The sequence below is a fragment of the Dicentrarchus labrax genome, unplaced genomic scaffold, assembly GCF_905237075.1.
Source record: "Dicentrarchus labrax unplaced genomic scaffold, dlabrax2021, whole genome shotgun sequence".
Taxonomy (NCBI): Eukaryota; Metazoa; Chordata; class Actinopteri; family Moronidae; genus Dicentrarchus; species Dicentrarchus labrax.
The window spans coordinates 2,317,557-2,340,988 of record NW_026136711.1 but is presented as its reverse complement, the minus strand read 5'-3'; the positions used below and the strand labels follow the sequence as shown (position 1 = coordinate 2,340,988).

The 23,432-nt window shown below is 37.6% G+C and overlaps 2 protein-coding genes, 1 long non-coding RNA gene and 1 other non-coding gene across 5 annotated transcripts in view; 2 read left to right on the top strand and 2 right to left on the bottom strand.

The window, feature by feature from the left end:
- Nucleotides 1-23,432, top strand: part of LOC127372052 (uncharacterized) — a 281,035-nt gene that overhangs the window by 213,353 nt on the left and 44,250 nt on the right. The gene's annotated exons all lie outside the window — the stretch shown is intronic.
- Nucleotides 84-12,610, top strand: ppp1r11 (protein phosphatase 1, regulatory (inhibitor) subunit 11). Its single transcript, XM_051415422.1, has 3 exons — nucleotides 84-415; nucleotides 2,181-2,289; nucleotides 7,905-12,610. Exons 1-3 carry the CDS (start codon nucleotides 338-340, stop codon nucleotides 8,087-8,089), a joined length of 372 nt encoding a protein of 123 aa, XP_051271382.1. The 5' UTR covers nucleotides 84-337; the 3' UTR covers nucleotides 8,090-12,610.
- cunh6orf47 (chromosome unknown C6orf47 homolog) lies at nucleotides 13,066-19,741 on the bottom strand. The gene is made up of 3 exons (XM_051415392.1): nucleotides 19,434-19,741; nucleotides 17,830-19,231; nucleotides 13,066-16,636 (listed from the first exon to the last, which is right to left on the bottom strand). Exon 2 carries the CDS (start codon nucleotides 18,743-18,745, stop codon nucleotides 17,837-17,839), a length of 909 nt encoding a protein of 302 aa, XP_051271352.1. The 5' UTR covers nucleotides 18,746-19,231; nucleotides 19,434-19,741; the 3' UTR covers nucleotides 13,066-16,636; nucleotides 17,830-17,836.
- Nucleotides 23,245-23,313, bottom strand: LOC127372642 (small nucleolar RNA SNORD52). The gene has a single exon (XR_007886718.1). It is a non-coding gene; the product is annotated as a small nucleolar RNA SNORD52 (small nucleolar RNA).

Genomic DNA, 23,432 nt, shown 5'->3' with positions numbered 1-23,432 from the left:
GATTCACATAATCCAGCCGTTGGTTGACAATCGTTTCAAGTCTGTTTTGACTTGAAGACATTAAACTTCCGTTTTGAGTCAGGGTAAATCACTTTGCAGCTTGACTCTGTGTTAGCCACATCTCAGCAAAGTGGTCAACAGCTCATAATCATCAGGTCGACAACCTTCAATTTGAATACACTTTTAAAGAACCAAGGTCAGTCATTGTAGCTATCGTTACGTTAACGTTATATAACAGACAGTGTCTATCACTGACGGTCGACTCCGGGCCCTTTAACGTTACATCTTACAACTAATAGCTAACGTTAACGGTAGCGTTAGCAAAGTAGGTCCAGGTATGGCGGAGGTTCCCGGGACATCGAGTGAGACGATAACGGAGACTGTTGAGACCAGCACACCGCCGCCGCCCCAGCAGGTAAATACTGGCTGAAAACGTGTAACGTTAGATTGTAATGAGCGCTAAAGGAGAGCGCAGAGGCGTTAGACTGGACTGCACTAATGAGGCCGCACTACTTGTACACAGCGTTTATTATAGCTTATTATAGAGACAGTGAGTGCTCAATGATGCTTACAAACAGTGCTCGCTTGGATGTTAGCTGTTACTATTGACATTACTGCAGCTATATATCGTGATATGTGCTAAATGTTGTCATGTAACGTTAACTCTTACGTCATATTAACGGATCATATTAACTCTGGTACGGTTTCGGGGCGTATGAAATATCGAAAAATATTGTATTGCATTGTTTTGTTTTGTGATATTGTGTCAATTCTCAAAGACAATGCACTTATGTCTAAACCCCCAACCACAAGACAAATAATAAGTATTTTATATATAAAGCACTTAAGATTAAAAAGATCAGAATCATAATCACTTTTAGTGGTAGGAATTTGACTCCGGGTTTACAGGCTCTCAACGTACATACTGTTTTTTTTATATGCATGAGGTAGGTAGATATGACTGTATAAATAATATGTACAGCATGCATAAATGGGTTTTGAGTGATATATATGCATAACATTAATGCACTTCTGTTTTCTGTACAGTTTCTTATCTTTATTTATTTATGTTTTAAAAGTACTCTACTACTACTATTTTTTGTGTGTGATTGTGGTGTGATTTGTATATTATTATAATACTACTACTAATAATAATAATATACAAATATTGAAGAGTGCATATTAGCTTTTCCTATGTCAGTCTGGTGGTCTTTGAATGTATATCTGGATAAGTATTGAATATAAAAAAAAAAAATGTTTCTAGAGCAGCAACAGTAATGTTTACAACAGCACAGTCACTGTAAAAACTCAATAATATCTCACTCGAAAAACAAATCAAACATGAAACATCAAAATACTGAGTTAAGTTTAGAGTATCAGTCAATCGTCCTTTCCTCTGATGTGACTGTGTCTGCAGGTAACGCTAGTAGAGAGGGGAGAGGCTGCGTTGTCTAAGCCAGCAGTTCAGTTTAAAACAAGAATTAGATTTTAAAATATGTTTCAAACTAAACTAAACAGACTACATACGTTTTTTTTTGGTACCATTTGCTATTAGCTGAGCAAGCGTGAGTGGATGAGAGAAAGCTGACAGAGCAGATATCACTTCTACAGGTTTACATGTTGATGCTTTTTGAACAGTGTATTAATAGTTTTTTTACTAGCAACGGTTTTATTGCACTTACTTACAGTAACAAACGTAGTTGTCTGCACGGACTCATTTTAATTCAATTCAATTTGCTTTATTGGCATGAGTGTAACAAAGACAATATTGCGTTAATAAATTATAGAGAAAAAAGACAAAGAAAACCTTAGAATTCATGTATGTTTGACCGAGATTGTGGGATTGTGTGTTGAAGTAGTTAGTGGTGCAGGTGTGTGTGTGGTGTGTGTGTGTGTGTGTGTCTACCCTGACAGAGAGTCGACACCATAATAAATACTCCAGTCTGTAACTCCAGGGTCCGTTTAATACCCTAATAATAATAATAATAATAAATGTTAAAATGATGATGAAAGTAAGATTTATCGGTCAGCCATAGCCTGTGGGTAGAAACTGTTTTTGTGTCTGTTCATTTTGGTGTACAGTGCTTTGTAGCACCTACCAAAAATTTTAATAAGAAACCGATTTCCAACCCGTTTCCATTTGATGCCCAGTACCTCACAGCTGACCTCTCATGTTACAGGAGGGACGGAGCCTGACAATCAAGCTGAGGAAGAGGAAGACTGAGAAGAAGGTGGAGTGGTCCAGTGATACTGTTGACAATGAGCACCTGGGAAGAAGGTCTTCAAAATGTGAGCTCACCTTCCTTGTCAGCACACACTCCTACATTGTGTGATTTTGGGCCGTAGGTTTGGGTGATCGTTTCTATTTCCATATTGTCCAATCAAACATTTACCCATTCACACAGTGATGTGCACAAAGTCCATAACGGATTCATTCATACACATTCATCTACCAATGCATAGCATCAGGTTCAGTATCTTGCTCAAGGATACTTCGACATGCAGCGGGAGGAGCTGCGCTCTACCACAGCTGCCCTGCTAGAGATTGCTGATATGATCCTATCGTCAGGGTTGAGGGGAGTGGGACAGGCAGATTTAGAGACAACTAAATCCAACAGCCACTTCGCTAATGGTCAAAACTATTAACCAGCACAAAAGTGACAATTATTAACATAGACCAGCATGTTCTGAACACCTTACAAACATAAAAGTAACGTTAACATTGTGGAACATGGAGAAAACAGATGCAGGTTGTCAGGTCTATGGAAGAGAGACGGCTTTGTAATTAAGGATAAAATACGTGCTAATTAACGGGCTCAGCAAGCAGACATGCCGCTACACCAGAAATCTCTCTAAATGCACAGTAGGTCACAGATTCTAGAGATTGTGACTTCTTAGTTCTGGTAGTAAAGTCATTAAATTGGCTTTATATCAGTGTAGGAGAACCAATCATCAATCATTCCTTCCATCGTCAATATAAGATCCGATTTGGTAAGAAAAGTTAAGAGACCGTCCCTTCTAAACAGTGGTCAAAAGTTTTAAAGTTTTGGAGACTAAATACAGCCTACGTCGGATGTCCACTGTAGATAAATGTTCTTGAAAATACAGAATAAAATACAGTCCTAATAATTTGAGATCATGCTTCATAATCATCAGGTTTAGGTGTTTTCTTTAGTATTTAATTAACCCAGTGATGGTTGTCTGTACCTTGGTTAGAGTGCAAATGCTAATGCAGCACTAGCTTTTATGGTGAAGATTTTAAAAAATGGCTCTGGTGTAGCCCACAGGTAACTGACCGACCGTATAGCAAACATTATACTTATGGTTTGTATCACCCGAAGAATGATGGGAATTAAAGTTACAATACTCTACAAAACAAAAACAAAAAAAATAGAAATAGGGATGAGAATCATGAACCAGGTCCAAATTGTGGACTTGAATGCCTCCCAGCTTATCACTTATTTTCTGACAGTTGCTCATTGCAAAACAATGTTGTCATACTCATCCGTCTATGCTGCTGGAAACAAGGACAGTGGAGCTTTCGCACACCTGAGTCATGTGAAAAAAGAATCAGACGACAAGTAGGGATGCATGAAATGGATTTTTTTCATAGCCGATACGATAACCGTTACTACTTATATTACCTGCTTCTCATGTCCGATACAGATAATATAGCTGATAATTTCACATTTTTATATTTTAAAATAAATGTTATAACCTGCAGGTAATGCACACCTGATGGTAAGAGAGGCTGAGATGTAATTCAATTCAATTCAATTCAATTCAATTTTATTTGTATAGCGCCAATTCATAACAGAAGTTATCTCAGGACACTTTTCAAATAGAGCAGGTCTAGACCGAACTCTTTAAACATTAATTACAGAGACCCAACAGTACCACCATGAGCAAGCACTTGGCGACAAGGGCAAGGAAAAACTGCCTGTTAAAAGGCAGAAACCTAGGACAGATCCTTCGGCTCTAGGTGGGTGGTCGTCTGTCTCGACCAGTTGGGGTGAGAGAGAGAGAGAGACAGAGAGAGACAGAGAGACAGACAGACAGGTGCACAGCAACAACAGTATTGGCAATGGCAATCTAGCAGGACCATGGCAGGAGGCTCCACCAGGATCGATAAGAACCTGCGAGACGAGAAAGCACAAGAACTCCGGGGAAGAAGTGAAGTTAGTAACATGCATTAATGGAAGTAGTGAGCAAAGATGGGTGAATATTCCATAGCTCTGAGCTGACCAAATCTAACTGACAACACAACAACAACAACAACATTTGTTCCAGTAAAGTTAATCAAAAACTACACAAACTAGGGATGCACCGATCCACATTTTTCACTTCCGATCCAATACCTGAATTTGGATATCAGCCGATACCGATACTATTCCGATACCAGAGCTCTGTTTGCTTTAATATTATTATTATCATCATTATTGTTGATTTTATATGAGGCTGAATAAACTCCTCTCAACAGGCAAGTATGATATGTACGTATGTATGCATGTATGTCCCAAAAGGCAACTTGAGGTAAGTATAAAGTCAGAAAAGGAAGTCAGAAAAACAGGAAATCCTGTTAACAGGAAAAATCCCATCCTGAAAACAAATATGCAACTGTAAGGGTTTCAAATTGATTGTCATGTCAATATTTATTAAATTCCCAAAATGTCAAATAATTGAAATATAAGAAAAGTGCAATAAGTGTAAACATCTTACGCACACACACACACACACACACACACACACACACACACACACTAATCCCTTTAGCTTTCACGTTGTCTGCCTGGAGTTTTCCTTGTTTTTGGAATGTCTCCAGAAGTGATTCCTGACAGCTCCTTTTGTCTTTCTGCCCCTGCTCTTCTTCTTCTTCATATGGATTTCCGGCAGTTTAGACGCTTCTAAGCGTATTACTGCCCTCCTCAGGAAGTCACTCTAAGGATAATGTTACTGCTTCAAATTTTCATATATAGCCCTGTATCGTGTAAGAACTGTAATACTACTTTAACAATCAAGTGGTGGTTCTCATTTTGACCCAGTAATCCTCGTGCTCTTTCGTGTGGTGCTTTTTTAAATGTTTGATTGCGTTTGTAGTGTTGTACGACGCGAGGGAGCTTCCGTCTGTCTGTCTAGTTGGCTGCAAACTGCGGAATGGATTTCCTTCGCGGGGGCGTGTCTCGTAACTCTGTGTCTCATTGAGCCGCGCCTCCGTTCAGGAAATCCATTCCACAGTTTGCAGCCAGCTAGAAGACTGGCCGGCAGGAATCACCTGTAGAGTCATTTCAGCAGACAACGTTAAAACGCAGACATGGCTCATGGATATCGGATATCACCGCAGGTTGGATCGGGAAAATCCTATACATGAATTACGCTGGTATCGGTTCCGATACCGATACTGGATCGGACCCGCCCCATCCCTAACACAAACATACTTATGCTGTCATAGAACATAACGCCTATCAATTGTTTTGCATAAGAATTCAAAAGAAATGATTATTAATATCAACCTATAATTTCTCAGCTATATTTTAGTTATTGGAATAATACACAATCAATTTCCTATTATTGACTGATATATATAGTAAGTATTTATCGTTTATCTTTACTGATAAGCAGAATAGACAAAAGTCATGTCTAATTCCAATATCCTATGCACATTACAATCTAATATACATAGTTATCTTAGCCAGTAACATGTTTTTTATTAATTAATTAAACTGAAAAATACATTGGGTTATGCTGTAGATTTCAGAATGTGGCCTAAGGGAGAGTGGGGTACAGTCATTCAACTGCATTATTTGAACATAATACAACTGCAACGTCAGCTAGTGAGATTATATTTGCTGTCATTTTGGAGAAACATGTTAACGTTAGAAAAAACGGTAACACTTTATAATGAGTACACACTATTAAGCATTAGTTAAGCATGAATAAATATTGAATTCGTCATTTAGAACGCATTTTTCTGACATGAATACACATTAGTGTGTAGTTTATAAACACAGTTAAAAATATTTTATTCATCATTGATAAGCACATTAGTTATGGATTAGTAAATACTGAATTCATCATTTATAAAGCATGTTCCTGCCGTAAATACTCATTACTATGTGGTTTATAATCACAGTTATAAATGTTTTACTCTTCATTAATAAGCTCGTCTATAACGTGCTAATGATTGCATTTTCATATTTTATGTATGATGGATTCAGCATTTCTAAATCAAGTATTACATCACTTACTAACCAATTATTTAGGATTTGTCAGTGGTTTGTAATACCATTTAGAAAGTGTATGTAAATGATGAACAAACTATTTAGATACATTTATACATGCACTTGCACATCCACTATTCAGACATGTATTAATGATTAGTGACTGTGTTAGTAGATGTTCCATAAAAAACTCACAAATTCATCTTCAATGGATGTCCTATAAACAGTTATTAATGCAGGAATTCATGAATTGAGGCAGTTACGAAGCACTTACTACTCGTTAATTAAGTATTTTTTCACGAGCCCATCTAAAGTGAGCACTATCTATGGCTTATTAAGCATTTACAAATGAGATATAAAGGCTGACAATGCCTCAAGACTCACAAAATGTTCAGTTATCTTAACAGACGAAGGAGAGACACAACACAAAGGGATATTGTATTAATATTTATTGCAACTTCCCAACATATTGTATGAAGACGATCAAGGGTGGTTTATGAAGACATGCTATTGTTGTGATCTTATCTGTTTGGGACGTGTACGTTGAGCTTGCAAACGGAGGCGGCAACATTTTACATTCATATTTATGTAACTGTGATATAACTGATTATAAACTACATAGTAATGAGTATTTAGGGCAGGAACATGCTTTATAAATAATGAATTCAGTATTTACTAATCCATAACTAATGTGCTTATCAATGATGAATAAAACATTTTTAACTGTGTTTATAAACTACATATTAATGTGTATTCATGTCAGAAAAATGCGTTATAAATGATGAATTCAGTATTTATTAATGCTTAACTAATGCTTAATAGTGTGTACTCATTATAAAGTGTTACTGAAAAAACTATGGTGACTGAGGAAATTCAGGCAAACGTTTACAGGAAGAGTTATAGTACAGGGCTCCAAACGAACTTTTTCAAAATGAGTTTTTTCTCACACTCAAATTTCCACTTTAGTAGCACACACCAAACCTTTTATTCCTATCTTTATTCTGAAGGTTTGTTCAAATGTCATTCATAGCCTCAATAAATATCACATTTTATTCCTAATGGATTTTTATGGATATTTTCTGATTTAAAGTGTGATTAAGAGTTTAAAAATTTCCCTCTGTAAAAACGTTTGACTCTTAATATTTCAATAAATTATTTCCATGGAATATCTATGTACATCAGTGCATTTTAATTAGATAATGCCTCATTTGCATATTTAAACATATCATTTCAGAACACTGAAATACAAAAACTAATTGTCTTGATGTAGGTAGAAGTTTCTTAGTGATATCTATGAGTTAAAGTGTACCTGTAGTGTCTAAGAAAGCCTAGGGTTGTTTAAGGTGTTGTATGCTGGAATCTTAAAAAATGTTTACCACTGAATTGTGATAAATTTTTCAGGCCATACTCATACATAGACTTGGTGCATATTGAAATGCAAATAACTTGTACACAACTGTGCTGTTCCACCCTCCTGCTGCTACATTTATCAAATCAAACAGGAAAGCTATTTTTAGCAGATATTGCCTGTAGTTACTATTTCTGACTGTACATGTTTGAACAAGGTGTCATGCTGTATTTTTGATGTTCCAACTGAGAATCAAGAGCTCACGGTGAGTCAGTGAGGGCATCAGCTGTAGATTTAGATGATCTGGATCAATCCTAATCCTTTACATTGTGTTCCAGGCTGCTGTATTTATGAGAAGCCCCGACAGTTTGGAGAGTCGTCCTCTGAAAGCGAGGGAGACGACGACGACGAAGGGTGCGGCAGTGCTCACTGTATCCTGGGCCACGGCAGGAGAGACCATGGACAGAGGGGGGGTGGGGGTACCACAGTGCCCCCAAACTCTGGAGGGTCACACACCCACTAATGAGCACTGCAGGCTTATTGTGGGGTCTGAGGGGTTTCTAAGCACGACAAAACTGCACTCTTTTTTTTTTTTTTTAAAGTTTAGTTCCATCACTGAGGTACAGGCAGGCCTGGTGCTGTGTTCCAGTCATGAGTCAGAAAGTCCCAGCTGCTGGAGAAGGGTTACAGCCCCTGTACTGCTGAATACTAAAAGACACAGAGCAACAGGGATTATTGAATTAGCCTAATGGAAAATGCTGCTCTCCTTTCAATAGCTAAAAGAGTGTTCAGTATTGTGCCACCTTAACATGGAATGATAACTACTAAGTTCACATTTTAAATGTCTTTTAATCTCAAAGGAGACATGATGATGATAATAAAATTTAAAGGGCATTACCAGTCTTGTTGCATGTTTTAGCCTTTTACTACAAATCACACATAGTATGCATTATTACAACACTGCTGAGCATGTTCCAAATAATGTTGTAGGGTGGTAGAATTTTAAATTCTTTATTATTTTCCAGGTGCTAGTTTGTTTCATTTCATGCAATGAAAATTCACTTGCAACTAAAGATTATTCTCTGCATCAATTAATCTGCTTAATATTTTCTTTTTTATCAAAAATCCTGGAGATATTCACTTTACAAATATATGCCACGGTATAAATATATTGACTCCTATGACTAAAATGGTTATCAATTTTTTTTCTTTTTTTAATGCACCATCAGCCTGCACTTACACCTGCATTACCACCTAGTGGTAACTAAACTTTTAAACAATAAAACAACATAAATTGTGGATTACATAAAAAAAAGCAACTTTTTTTTTTTTTTTTTTCTACAAGCATGATTTTGATACTGCCTGGAAGTTAAGACAAAAAAATCATTCAAAAAATAAAAAGAGCGCAGTATGCTTTGGTCAGCAGAAATGTACACAATATGTGATCTGTCATAAATTAGCTAAAACATGTAAAAACACCAGTTGCGTACCAATATGGTGTATTTTGTGTAATGAGACCAACATGGATTATTGTATTAGCCTAATTGAAAATCTTGTTCCCCTTTCAACACCTAAAATACATTCGATACTGTTCAAACTGACATCATTAGCATGAAATGGCAGCCACTGCAAGGGTTAAACCCTCGAGCATACAGATTTTAGGACATGCTGTACTGATAACTGAATTGATCCTTCCTAAGTCCCGCCCGTTTTTGCTCTGGTCCAATGACAGTTGAGCAAGGCTCGGTCCGAACCTCAGCCAACTTTCTCCTTTCCTGTACTTAGATATGCTATGTGCTAGGCTGATCTGTGTTGAATAGACAACCACATTTTGACGATGGTCGAAAGATGAAAGCAACATATATAGTCACATTTTAAGTTGGCTAACGTTACTGAAGTGCTAGCTAACTAGGTAGCCAATCTACATTAATCGTTAGCTAGCCATTTGGCTAATTAGCTAGCTAACAATTGATGTAGATAAGTTAGTTAGCTAGCTAGCATTCTGCTAACATTCGCTAACTTAAGATGTGACTATATATTTGGCATTTCTATCTTTAAAATGTGATTGTATTTTCAACATGGATGACCCTAGTACATAGCATTTCTGAGTACAGGAAAGGAGGAAGTTGACACAATCAGAACAATCTGAGTTGAGAAACCTTTGACCAGACTCCATGCTTGTAATTCCAACAGGAAATGCAGTCACGTTGCACTTTCCCCAGCTGACTGTGATGTGTCTCTGGAACGCAGCATACAGTATGTTAGGAGCTTTGAAGAGACGGTCATAGAGACCACAAAATGCTGTCTGGCTGTGTTTTTTTTTTTTTTCATTTTTACAAAGTGGCAGAGATAATTGTATATAATACAGCACATTGTGATTTTTTTTATTTATTTGCTGGTCTTAATTCAGAATTTGTTCATATTTGACATGCAGTCGGCCACAGTCTGTGTAATGACATTGCAATTACAAACCAGTATGTGATGATTTGAATTAAAAAAGACTGAAGATTGGACACCGACAATGATCTCACTGTTATATTTAGTATTTAGTTTAGTATTATATTTGTTGTTTTTAGACCAGATTTAGTTAATGCCAGTTGCAGCTTTGTGACGATTGCTGTCAGAACATATTACACAAGACTGTAATTACATTATAACCACACGTTTTTATCGGTACCATCGGTATGATCCGTAATAATCCTTAACCCAGTACTGGTACCCGTTCTTCATATGTCGATAAATTAATTAACTTGATTTAACTGTAGATGCTTTCTCAGTTCCTCAACCCCGTTTCAAAGTGTATCTGAAGCTGAAAAAAAACATATTCCTTTCCTTAAGGACAATACAGATACTCTGATGTGTTTATCATTTTAGATGTCAAATATTAAGAAAATTCACAATTTAAACTTTCACAAGAATAGAAATAAAATGCCTATATAAATGGTCAATTACACTATATCGTAAAATAAATAAGTTCAGGTAAAAAATCAGACCTCTATCTGTGTCTGAAAGTTAGTATTTTGCTGGAACTTAAACTATATCCTGACAGTAGTGCACAAGACAGATGATCTGAAAAAATCAGGTTCTTCTGGCTCTTCCTACTTCTCTTAATGACATTTGGAAGAATTCACCAGGCCTAAACAAAAACAACCAATCAGAGACACTTCCAAAAGATCACTGTTTCTCCCACACTGTTGGGCAAACAAAGAACGTCCCGGAGGGGCTGCGAGCTGAGCTGCTGCTAACGTTAGCTCAGCTTGTTTCTCTGAACTTAAGATCCAGACTAAAATCCTTCATCCAGTTCAAATCTAGACTTAAAAAGCACCAAGATCTAAACGGGATGGTAAAATGTGGCTTCAAACTGGATAAAAAGTCAATGAGAGAGAGAGAGAGAGAGAGAGAGAGAGAGAGAGAGAGAGAAGAGAGCGAGAGACAGACAGACAGACAGACAGACAGACAGGTGCACAGTAACAACAGTATTGGCAATGGCAATCTAGCAGGACCATGGCAGGAGGCTCCACCAGGATCGACAATTCGTTCAACTACTTATGAAGAATGGGGGAGGTCTGGGTTTGCGCTATTACTGTGGCTTGAAATAAAACATGAGTCAAGAAAGACTTCTAGTTGCCAGAACAGTTCTCACCTCCTCGGCCAAAACTTTTGACATTAAATATTTGTCTTTGCAGAGCTATAATTGTCAGTTTGCTGTAATGACTGATTACAGATTATTATTATATTTGTTGTGTTTTAATTTTCTGACAGCATTAGTTTTGATGAGTTAACAGAAGAGTGTTGTTATTTTTGACCTTCTGCATCCTCTGCTGGTTTTCATTTGCTTTATTGATTTTCAGATAAATCCAATGTATCCACTGGACAATCCTTTGTATTGGAAGAATTGGTTTGTAGAGTTGTTTCTTTGCATATGATTTAATGAGTGAAGTCAGAATGGAGGATGGTTAAATTGACTGTTAATACACTCATTCACTTAACTCCTTGGACTCCTTAGGTACCCATTAAATTCAGCTGCACGTTGGCCGTTAAAGAAGCCAAATTTGACGCTATGAACTTAAATGGAAAATTCATGTTTTATGTGGATTTACAATCAGTGTTGATGATAAATGTAGTCAATTGAAGCAATAAATTCCTCCCTGCGTGCTGTATTTACTAAGAAACAGCTGCAAAATCTGTTCTTCCAGCACTATCACCGTCATTTGACAGTGCAGTGATGTAGTTGGTGTCAAGGAAGAACTACAGGCTGTAAAATGTAAAGATATAGCTACATGTGGAAAAAGAAACAGTCAAACTGCAGGAACTCATGTGCTTGGCAACGTTGTGTAACTTAGCTCCCAGTAGCTAACCTAGCTTGCTCAGTGGACGTGGGTATCAAACGTTTGCACACTTGAAATATATATCCAAAAAATAAAGTTTGCATGCAGTGCATCCTGTTACATGTAGGCACTGCCGACATGGCTCAGCGAGCAGGAGAACTCAGCTTTCTCGGTCAATAAAGCACTCACTGGAAACTTGATTGCTTCAATGGACTACATTTACCATCAACACTGATTGGACATCCACATAAAAGGTGGCTTTTTTCCCCCTTTAAAGACAATGGGTGTTTGTGCTTGTCCAGTTGTGCTCTGCAGTGACTGACATGTTTTATTGATGAGGTAAAACTGGTAAAAACAGCGTTCTATGATTGGAGGTCCATTCCAGACCAGTCAGTACATATGAAACTGGATCACAGCTAACATAGCATACAGGAAAGCAGAGGTGACTGCCAGCCCAGGGTTTACTCTCATGTTTCAGCTATGACCAAATCTTACCTAATACAGGTTCCATCACCATCATCTTCATCCAATTTTAGACCACGTTTGATATGTGACAGTAGTGTGGATTACACTTTCATTAATGCCAACACTTTATGTACTATCTATACATTGTTACATATGTACATTGTTCTCGTACTGGTAATGCACCTTCCTGTATATACTTTAAAGCATAATGAGAGATTTAATGTGAATTAAAGTTTTGAACTGTGATTAAACTCGCTAACAAATGTGTCTTATATATTACATATATACATACACCAATCAGCAATGACATTATGACCACTGACAGGTGGAGTGAGTAACACTGATTACCTGGTTATCATGGCTCCTGTCAGTGGGTTGGATATATTAGGCAAGTGAATATTTTGTCCTCAAAGTTGATGTGTTAGAAGCAGGAAAAATGGGCAGTGTGAGGATTTGAGAGACTTTGACAAGGGCCACATTGTGATAGCTAGACAACTGGGACAGAGCATCCCCAAAACTGCAGCTCTTGTGGGGTGTTCCTGGTCTACAATGGTTTAGGACTAGTACAAATTATAGCTGTCTACAACATGTAAAAACACCAGTACATTCCTTGAAACTACCACACTGTTAGGACTCTTTTTTGGCTCTTTTTACACTTTCATTTCATGTGGGATTTTAAAAAGTGCAGGAAACCAAAACCAAGACAAGCAGTAATAAAAGTTTTATTTAGCCAGTGGGAGTGTTTAACCTCAGTGTAGTGTTGGATTCAGAGTGGCTATAAATTAGACATACACTTATAGATCACAGCAGATAGTTCCTTTACTTCTTCCAAGTAAAAATGACACCACGGCTATTGGTGGGGTCCTTCCTCCTTATTTAGGGAGTTTCTTTAAAGTGATCCTGCACCTGTTAGGTGTGTTGGCTCCTCATATAAAAATAGCTTTCCTTACAAGGGATTATCAGTGTTAATATCACTGCAATACAACTTCATATAAGCAAACAATGGATGAAAGAGTTGTAGACATTGTGTCACTTTCTTGGGACTCCAAACCATTAAAAATTTTAATTTAATTTACCATTTGTGTGCAATTCAAAGTACAATTTCAAAATTCAGTTTTAATGTTTGAAAATGTATCAGTACTGACTAAATGGAAACTACAATGACAAAATGATAAATTTCAGTATAATCCTTAGTAAAGCACCAAAATAACAATGAAATTAGAAATGAAAGACTTTCAAATAGGCAGACAACATGACCGCTTAACTTGGAAATGAAACAGCATTTCCAGTTTTAGCTCATTACAAATTATAATTAGAACTTGTCAGCCTCTTTCATGAATCTGTCAACTGTGAAATGAAGATTACAGTTTACATCTTATTTTCAGTAGAGGCAATGTACATAAAAACGTGACTCAAGTTCATATAGGGCTGCAAATAATGATTATTTTATTAAATCAGTTTCCTGAAACCCAAGGAGTTGTCTTCAAATGATATGCAGCAAACTCACCACTAAGAACGAGGGAATGTTTGTTTGTTTTGGACAATCAAACACAAAACAATCAAGATTTATTTTCTATTAATCAAATAATCGATTGTCTCAAGTTTGCTAATTAATTGTCATGTTCAGGTTGCACATTGTCTGCCAATTTTAAAATGAGAAGACCATTTCACATTAAATTTTATGTCAGTTACACCTAAAAGCACTTTCACTGAAGAATTTGTATGAGTGTGAATTAACCTGTTTTATTCTAATTGTATCATGCATCACATGCACACAAATGGACAATTGCATTAAAAGACCAGTGTGTATGATTTAGTGTCATCTAGTTGTGTAGTTGCTGATTGCAACGCTCTCACGTCACCTTCTCTAACAAGTCTGTAGGAGAAACTATGGTGACCACAAAACTCACCAAAGGCCCTATATCTAGAGCCAGTATTTGGTTTGTCTCTTCTGGGCTACAGTAGAAACATTCTGGTTCAACATGGCGGACTCCAGGTAACGAAAACACGACGATTCTTATATTCAGATGATTATACACTAATGAAAACATAGCTATGAATATTATATTCCATTTCTGACAATAGATCCTCCTAAATGTTACACACAGGACCTTTCAGTATCACATCTTACAGGCTGTGATATGGGTAAGGAGTGTTGTAAATCTAAAGCATAACAGTAAAAATCTATAAAAACACATACCTGTGGACAAGGAGTGTGGCCTACATTCCCAATAAAAAATAGTTTCAAACAAGCAATATCACGGCACAGAAAATTACATAAGGCAAAAAAACAGAACATATTACAATGTGCAGCTTGTATTGTGTCAACTGATAACTCCTACAACAAACAACAAGGATGTTCTTGAAGAGTTCATATTTGTGGAATCTCAATGTAATTATTCTATGTGGTAAGGTTTTCAGGAAGTTTCAAACAGATTCATTAGAGGTAATGACTTAAGTTTGATGGTTTACAGTAAACAAGCAGCAACCATCACAGCTGAGTGCTGAACACACTTTCTTTTTGGCTATTGATGATTATTTGACCAAAAAGAAAGAAAAAAAAACTCAATTCAATTTGGTCTCTAAATAGATTTAATCTTGAGGAATCAAAATTTGAGGTCAGCGCAGAGTTGAGGAGGTCTCATGGCTTCCACACAGTATATTTTGTAGTGTGTGAGCTTGATGTATAAATGTCTAAACCTATAGGTCAGCAGTGATGGTTGCTTCTTGCTCGTCCCTCCTCCCAGGCTGCCTCCCCTTTGGCCAAATTTGGATTTTCGCTCCAGTAAAGGCACGCAACAAAATTACCTTACACCCAGAAAGGAATGTGATCCCACAGGTCTGATGTAATAAATATTATTAAGTAAGCAGCACAATCACAGATTGTAAGCAGCGCGATACTGCAGCTAGTACTCCACAAGCATGCAATTGTAGAAAACTTGGTGATGACACAGGGGAGACGTGTAATGTGACTATACCACAATAAAGTCTGACCAATATTAAATTTAGAGGGGGGAAAATGTACAGATTACTGATACTGGTGGCTTTATATACTGGGTTTTTGAGCTGAAATGACAATAGAACTGATTATGCACTGATATTACTGCAAAGGAACTCATGCTGCTTTCTTAAACAATTAACTTTAAGGAATATTTATGTTAATTATTCTTGCAAAGCTTATCCAGCCGAATCTTAAGTTACATATTCTTGTTAACATGTTAAAAGAACATTATGTAATTTTTGTACCTTAAAATAAGTTGTAACAGGATGAATGGTGCCTCTGTCATTCCCACTCTGCGCTCTGTACTCCTGTATCTTGCACTATGTCATTGATTTTAGTGAAACTGGATTATTTCTTTCATTTTATGGAGAAAATGTTTTCTCTGATGTCCTCTGGCTGCTCTGCCTAAATTCTCTGCAATTAACAGTTTACTGGTGGACAGTAAAGAAACTGCTGCCAAATGTAGCTTCTGTTAGCTTAGCTGTACTGCCCTGGACGCCAGGACTGTCTCTTAGTCGTTAACGAGAGCTTAGTGAAATAAAAGGCTGCAGACAGACAGCAAACTGGCCTTCTTGCTGTTGGAAGAGTCAGTAATATTAGCAATAGTTGATATCAGCAATGTAACGTTTACAGCTGTCCATATTTTCCAGCTATATATTCCAGCTAGGGGCAAAAATCACAAGAAATACCAAATCTTCTATAATTGCCTTAATTAATTTAACATATATATTGTCAACCAATTCTAGTTGACATTACTGAGAGCTGCTTCTTCTCTCTTACTCTGTGCTGCTTGCCACAGTATTGTAAATCACAGTGCACTCTGCTGGATAGACTTTGCAGTGACACCAATTTATTGCCAACAGCAACAAAACCAATTTCATATCGGTGTAAATTGGAAAACATGTACACCCATACCATACTGATATATCTGCGATAATATCAGCCGACTGATCAATCGGTTGCACTCTAACCTTAAGTGAGAAAGATGGTGGTGAAACAGATCAACTCCACAGTTAGCAATTCCACCACATTAAAAACAAGTGAGGGCAAACCTCTATAAAATGCAGATCAATAGTGTTAAACATAAAGTGACAAAAGTAAAACTATGCGCTGGTAATGTGTGCAATACAATTCAATAGTCACCCTGCAGAACACAGTGGTGCAGTGAAACAGTCTCTGTGTAGTCCCACTGCTGTGATGTTAAACACTTGGAGGAAGTCTGATACAAGAGGACTGATGTTGGTAGACTCCTGAATAGACAGCTGCTTCTCCCAGTCTGTGGAAAAGACACACATCTCTTAATAAACACACTACTCTGACCAGTGGTAGCGTACAGATATTGATGCAGTGCCACTGAATGTCTGGAAAACTGAGCACCCTGCACTATGTTAAAAATAGATCATTGCTCAGCTAAACTACAAACAGGGTAGGTATTCTCTTTCTCCACACACGCTTTGGATTTGGATTTTAATTCACTTTTTAAGATTTGAACAGTACGAGTCTTTATGGTTTGTCCCTTCTTGGCTAATGTGGAAACATAGCAGACTCCATGAAAGGTGACCCACAGCTCATTCTAAGATAACAAAAACACAATAATTCTTATTATCAGGTGATTGTTAATATTATATTCAATTTCTGACAATAGATCCTCCTAAATGTTAAATTATAATTAAAAAAAGTAAATCAAACACGTTTTTTGCTATTATTTACTATCATTTTGCAGTCTACACAGCGTTTAATTGTTCCATAACTGTCTATACTGTAGATGGGAACCAGTGAATTAGTGGTATGGGTTATAAACAGCCACAGCCATGTGTAATGGTCGATCATAATGACAGCTGTTATATTGGAGAACCTTGCTGATGCAACACAATCAGTCAAACTGCACCTTTCTTTTGCGCTTTTACGTCTGATCCTTTTGAAATTGATTAACTTCATGGTTTTGTTAACTTCAGGTGAGGTCTGTTGGTCATAGCACTGCTGTTAATTGGTACACTGTGTTATTATTATTTTTTTTTATCTCTGATGTCAGACCTTCACTTCACTTCATCAAAGTCAAGATGTACACTTAACTTGGTTAAAGCCTAACTGAGCTAAACTAAACTACCTGCAGTGACAATGCTACAACTTCAACTGCCTATCTTATCATTTTTGCATCCCAATTTCCATTTTCAATTTTACTTAAAATACTACTAGAATCATGATGATGTGACCAAAGAAAAACGTTTTCTTACATCTTTAGAACAAGATTTGTAGGTCAGGGCATCTCTGCAGTACTATAGTACTACATTATAATGCTGCTCTCACACATTTTACCTTTATCAAAACATTGCAGTGTCTTGCAATTTGGCTTTTTGATAATATTTTAATTAATTGTGCAGCCCTAATAGGCAGTCCTAAAAAAACCCACTAATATAAACCGTTGGAGATGTAACCTAAACCTCACATGAGAGGAATGAAGAAACTTACCTTAAATTTAACTGGTCTTCACTTTGTCCTTCATAGACACAAGCTGTTCTTCATGTTCCCTACTGTCTTTCACTTCATCAGTCTCCTTGCCCTCCTCATCCTCATCTTCTTTTTCTTCCTCTATGCCGAGGATCACACTTTGTCGAACGCTGACAGAGATGACTAGTGCCTGTATGATGCCATAGATCAGAGCAAACTGAGGGAGATACTCCTGGACCAACCACAGTAATCCTGCCATTCCAACCGTGGAAACAAAAAACATGGCCATACCATGAAACCACAGCCTCAGTGCTCCCTGGACTCCCAACACCTCCAAGATCAGTTTTGTAGGGGGGGACACAGTCCACAGGAAGCCAACTACAAACAGGTCAAACAAGTGGCGGAGGAAGTTGAAACAGATCTCATGGTGCTCTGGGAGGATTTCCACCTTCCAGCTGTGCGCAAAGAGTCGAAAAGGAGAAGTCAGCGGACAGGAGGGAGGTGTAGGAGATGGAGGAGGGGTTCCATAGTCAGAAATGTCCCCATCAATATCACAGTCCCACACATCTCCACTGCGACCATCACGTTTCCTTCGTCTTAGTCCACCTTTCTCTGCCTTTCTTGGCCACGAAAGGTAAGAAGTTGGCAGATATTCCCACCATCTAGAAACTTGCTCTGTCTCCTGTTTTCCTGCGCCCAGATCTTCAACCTCTATCGGTTGAAGCTTTTCCTGCGCCTCCCAGAACTCCTCTGCTAAACTACTTTGGTCACTTTGACGTCTCCACCCTCCCCAGATCCAAGAGGTCCACCACTTGATGCCCCGGCCTCTACAGCCGTGGTCCTGGCCCTTGGCTATCACAGTTGTGGTATTCTCTGACACTGGACTCCTGCCCCACGAGCACAACCACCCCCAAGCTCTGCCCACCACAGCTGTCATGCTTTCTCACTGAGCCTTCTGGAGTTGAATTAAAAACTAAAAATTAAATGACACTGGATTCTCAACTCCTCTTGCTTAAGTTGTCCAGGCTGCGCTGTGCGCTTACTGTAAAAGCATGCATGTACTGCCAATTCAGTTGTAATGTTGTAATACTTGTTCACAAGGACTCAGGCCTGGGCAAAGTGACGTCCTCAGTCCATAGACACACCTTTGGGTGTGTTTGAGCAGTTAAAAAAAAGAACCCTCCTAACAATGCCCTTGATAAAATGAAAACATTTATAAGTCAATCTTATCTTCTACATGCCTCTGGTTTAAACTGTAAACATTTGGAGGTTGCTTTTAAAACATTATCTTCAGATATGCTTATAAGCAAATTAGCACCGGCTAACTACAAGTGAGCAGGTTGAGTTGACCAAGGTTTCAGCTCGGTGACAAACTTCTTTAATTATTCCAGTCTCCTGAAACACTCTGCTTCACTCACCAAACCTGCAAATGAAAGGAAACAGTTGGTTTAAACATTACACCTTCCTTCCAAATTCCACGTCAACGTCAATGCAAGTTGGCTAATGTTACACAGGGCTTCATAGTTGTCTCAGCTAGCTAACCTGCAGGTTTTTACTAGGAACTAAGATTGGATAGAACGTCAGCTTAAACAAATGTATAGAAAACACATAGTGTCTGTAATTACCTTAACGGGCGGTTGTTAGTCTGATAATTGATAATAAATGATCACCTACAGCGACGTTAGCTTGAGTTTGTCGGGCCATAGCTAGCCCGCTTTGTTAGCATCAAATAACTCGACACACAGACAACTTCTTAAACTTTTTGACGCCGTGTTATAAACACACCAACGTGTTAATCAAGGCAGCTTCCAGTTGGAGCTAACTGGCTAACAGCATTGCTAACCAGCAAAAAAAAAAAAAAATAGGGACAGGTCCGCTTGCCAGCTCGACTCAAACGTCTACCTGACTACGAGAACAAAAGATCACGGACTACCGGTTCAGTTGTACCCTTCAAAATAAAACCACGGATGACCACCTGCAGTTCATGCTAATATAATATTATAAGGGTCGTGTACTGGGATTTGTCCTTTAAACATAACACTTGTTACACACAAAGACTACTAACAGTTAGCATTTATTCCGAGCGTAGAAAGTAATAATAAACTTAACGTTATAATAATACAATTTATACAGTACTTTTGCTGTACCTTACATGGCCGGAACCAGGGTGAATCAGACAATTCAAATCATATAGTAGGGAGGTAGAATAAAAAGATCCCCATCAGGAAAAATAAATACTAAGAATGAAACTAATACAGTTAACAACATGTTGTAAATGAACTGTACTGGGGAAAATACATTTAACAAAATGATACAAAATTTAAAAAATAAATACCAATGGATCCACCGGGCCTGAACAAAAACAACCAATCAGAGCCAAGACAGATAATTGATAGTTAAGTTTCATTCCCAGGTTGTCAAATACTGACTCTGGGAATGAGACTCAGCAATCAGACACCAACTTAAAGCCTCTTTCTATCTTTCTTGTCTCTGATTGGTTGTTTTCGTTCAGGCCTGGTGGATTCTTCCAAATACCATTAGGAGCACTAGGAGGAGCCAGAGGAACCTGATTTTTTCACAGATTATCTGTCTTACTGTCAGGATATAGTGAAAGTTTCGGTGAATATGACAAAAAGTTGTTTTTATAAAAATTGAGAAGTGATTTAAAAGATGTCATGATGAACCGTAGTGGAGGAAGTATTAGTAAAAGTTAATAGTAAAAATACTATACTATATACTACAATTAAAGGTCCTACATGAGTATATTACTTGGTAAAATTACACACGAAATATCAGGAAAACATACTTACAGTATACTCAAAGTAAAAAAAACTCAATGCAGAAGAGAAATGACCACTATGAGCATCTGTCTATCATTAGATTATTCATTCATTAATGTTTAAGCTGCATTGTTATCTTGTATTTGGTTGAGGTGGATGTTAATTATTTTTTTTTAAATTATGGATTCATCTGCTGGTTGTTCTTCTATGGAGACTTAAAGGGGTGGGAGAAATATATGCTGATTTAATCACAATTACATGTAAATATTTGCTTGGCAAAGCCCCCAAATTAAGATATCAAGATAATCAAACTCTGTGGCACATTAGCACATTGAGTCTAAATGTATCTAAAAGTGGCATTAGAAATTGATACATGGTTTTACTTTTTATTTTCAGACTTTTTTGCACTGAACATAAAGATCTATGTTAATGTGGTCATAAGAATTTAAGTTAATTTGTTTTTTGAACACCACAGATACCTCAGATTTGTAAATGTATACTACATTTCACCACCTGTATTACCTACTTTACCTCTGCAGCACAGTCAAATGATCAAGTACAGTATGTCTATCACATGGCTGTAGTTTCAAACTGTATGCATAGGTTAAGCTCATGGAAACATGGTTACAGTGAAGAAGGCCATGTGTAAAAGCAGGCTTACATTTAGTTTATCAAGCAAGCCACTTTATGCAACTGTTCTGGCTTAAACTACAAATCAGTAAAGTTTCATGCAGACAAACCAGTAGTTACCCACATAATCTCTCATACTAAATAGTACCATAAACAATACACCAACTCCATTTCAAAGTAGTATTATGTACATTAGATGCATTATATACAGCTACAGAAATGTATATTTAGGCAAACTTCTTTCCAACAGCTTTCTCATTTAATCTGCAGAAATTATTGATCATTTGATCAAAATCTACAATGCAATGAGCAGTGATAATGTAAATCACTTCCCACCAGAAAGTGCAACACATTGTCCTAAAGCTGCATTAGCTTCTTGTGAAGATATTTTAGTCAAACTTCCACCACTGAAGACACCTGGAGTCTTTGTCAACCATTTATTTGACATTTCCTTAAATACATTTGCATTTCAATGGTAAACTATTTGAACAGCTTTGCACAAATACAGGAAACTCCTCTTCAAGTGCCGTTCCCCACAGGCCAACTTATTTAAATGACCGATTTACGAACGCATCCATTTCCTGGAAGACTTCATGTTAGTCTTTGTAGTCCCAACTCAAGTTGCAGCACCTGTGAAAGTATATTAAATTTGAGGGTTACGGTCTCAGCACTTTAGAATCATTCACAAGTCATAGTCTGTAAGGAGAAACTGTTCTATCAGTACCAACCGGGTCCTTCTGTTGTGTCCAGATGTAATCCAGGTTGGGCTTCCACAGGCTTCTCTGACAAGATAGAAATGGTGATTAATTTCATAATCAGTATTTGGCTTCCACAAATTCTTCAAACAGTCTGAGGTCTCAGTGCGCTGCGAGTAAACTTCAGTTAACATCAGTCGAACCGAATAACTGAATCATCATTGACCACACAGACAGTGGAGCTGCAGGATAAAAAGGTCTTTATTCATCTACCATGCTACATTAACCACTACACCATTCAAAATGAACTGGGCTTCACTTTCAGAGGTTGACTTACAGCTGTGGGAACCTCATGCAGACTGCTTCCTTCTTTCAGAGTGTGGATAAGCTGCAAGAAAGTTAAATCATTACCACCACATGTCAAAACACAGACAAGTTCAGAGACCACACACACCAGTTAAGTCAGATGTTTCAGCCCATTTACTGCAGTCACTTTGAAAAACAGCAGGTGAAGCTTTGGAACACAAAGCTATTTTTCAATTTTATAGCGCCAATTCATAAAAGTTCTCAGGACACTTTTCAAATAGAGCAGGTCTAGACCAAACTAACATTTACAGAGACCCAACAGTACCACCACGAGCAAGCACTTGGATAGTGGCAAGGAAAAACTGCCTGTTAAAAAGGCAGAAACCTAGGACAGATCCTTAGACCCCAGGTGGGTGGTCGTCTGTCTCGACTACTACTAGTGGTCCTATTAGACTCTACCCAAACGGGGAGCTTGAAGGACAGGGGAGGTTTGTTTATACTACTAGCACAGAAAAATGAGGACCAGAGCCAGGTAAGCAGGCAATGGCACCTCATTCAGCATCAGAGCCATGAACAGCAGAGGAGGCAATTTGTAGTAACTGGTAAATTTGTAAATTAAAAAAAAAAAAAAGATGTATAAGTATTTGTGAAGTTATTCTGTTTCACAACAAGACTTGTTTGATGCGACACTGTTGAAATAAATTCTTAAATTAGTTTCCCTGGTTCTGACACATTCAGAATCATTACTGCTTTTCCTTTTGGCATTTAACAAAACGGCTGTTAAAATGTATGCATTTAAATTGATAAACATTCAACAACTAGTTGACTGGAAAATATTTTCCTAGATGCTGCTTTAGTAAAAGCAGACCAAATAAAGCAAGTTTTGTTCCAAAAGATTTCAATGTGATGTTGAATGTTAGACAGCCTTGTCAGAGTCAAACTAGAGTGCTTTGAAAACTCATTGTATTATAAGAGCTACATGATTTGCAGTAAATGGGTTTCAACATACCAGATCACTGGTTATGTGGTCAGTGCACTGTGAAAACAACTTCATGCTTTTATCAGAGACTCTAGTCTATGAAATCATCATTCCACATAAAAAAAAAAAAAAAAACACACACACAGAACAGAGGACCTTTGATGCCAGGCTTACCTAGCAGGCCAGTCTTCAACTAAGTCACCCCACTTTAAACACCTGTAAATACAGAGAACA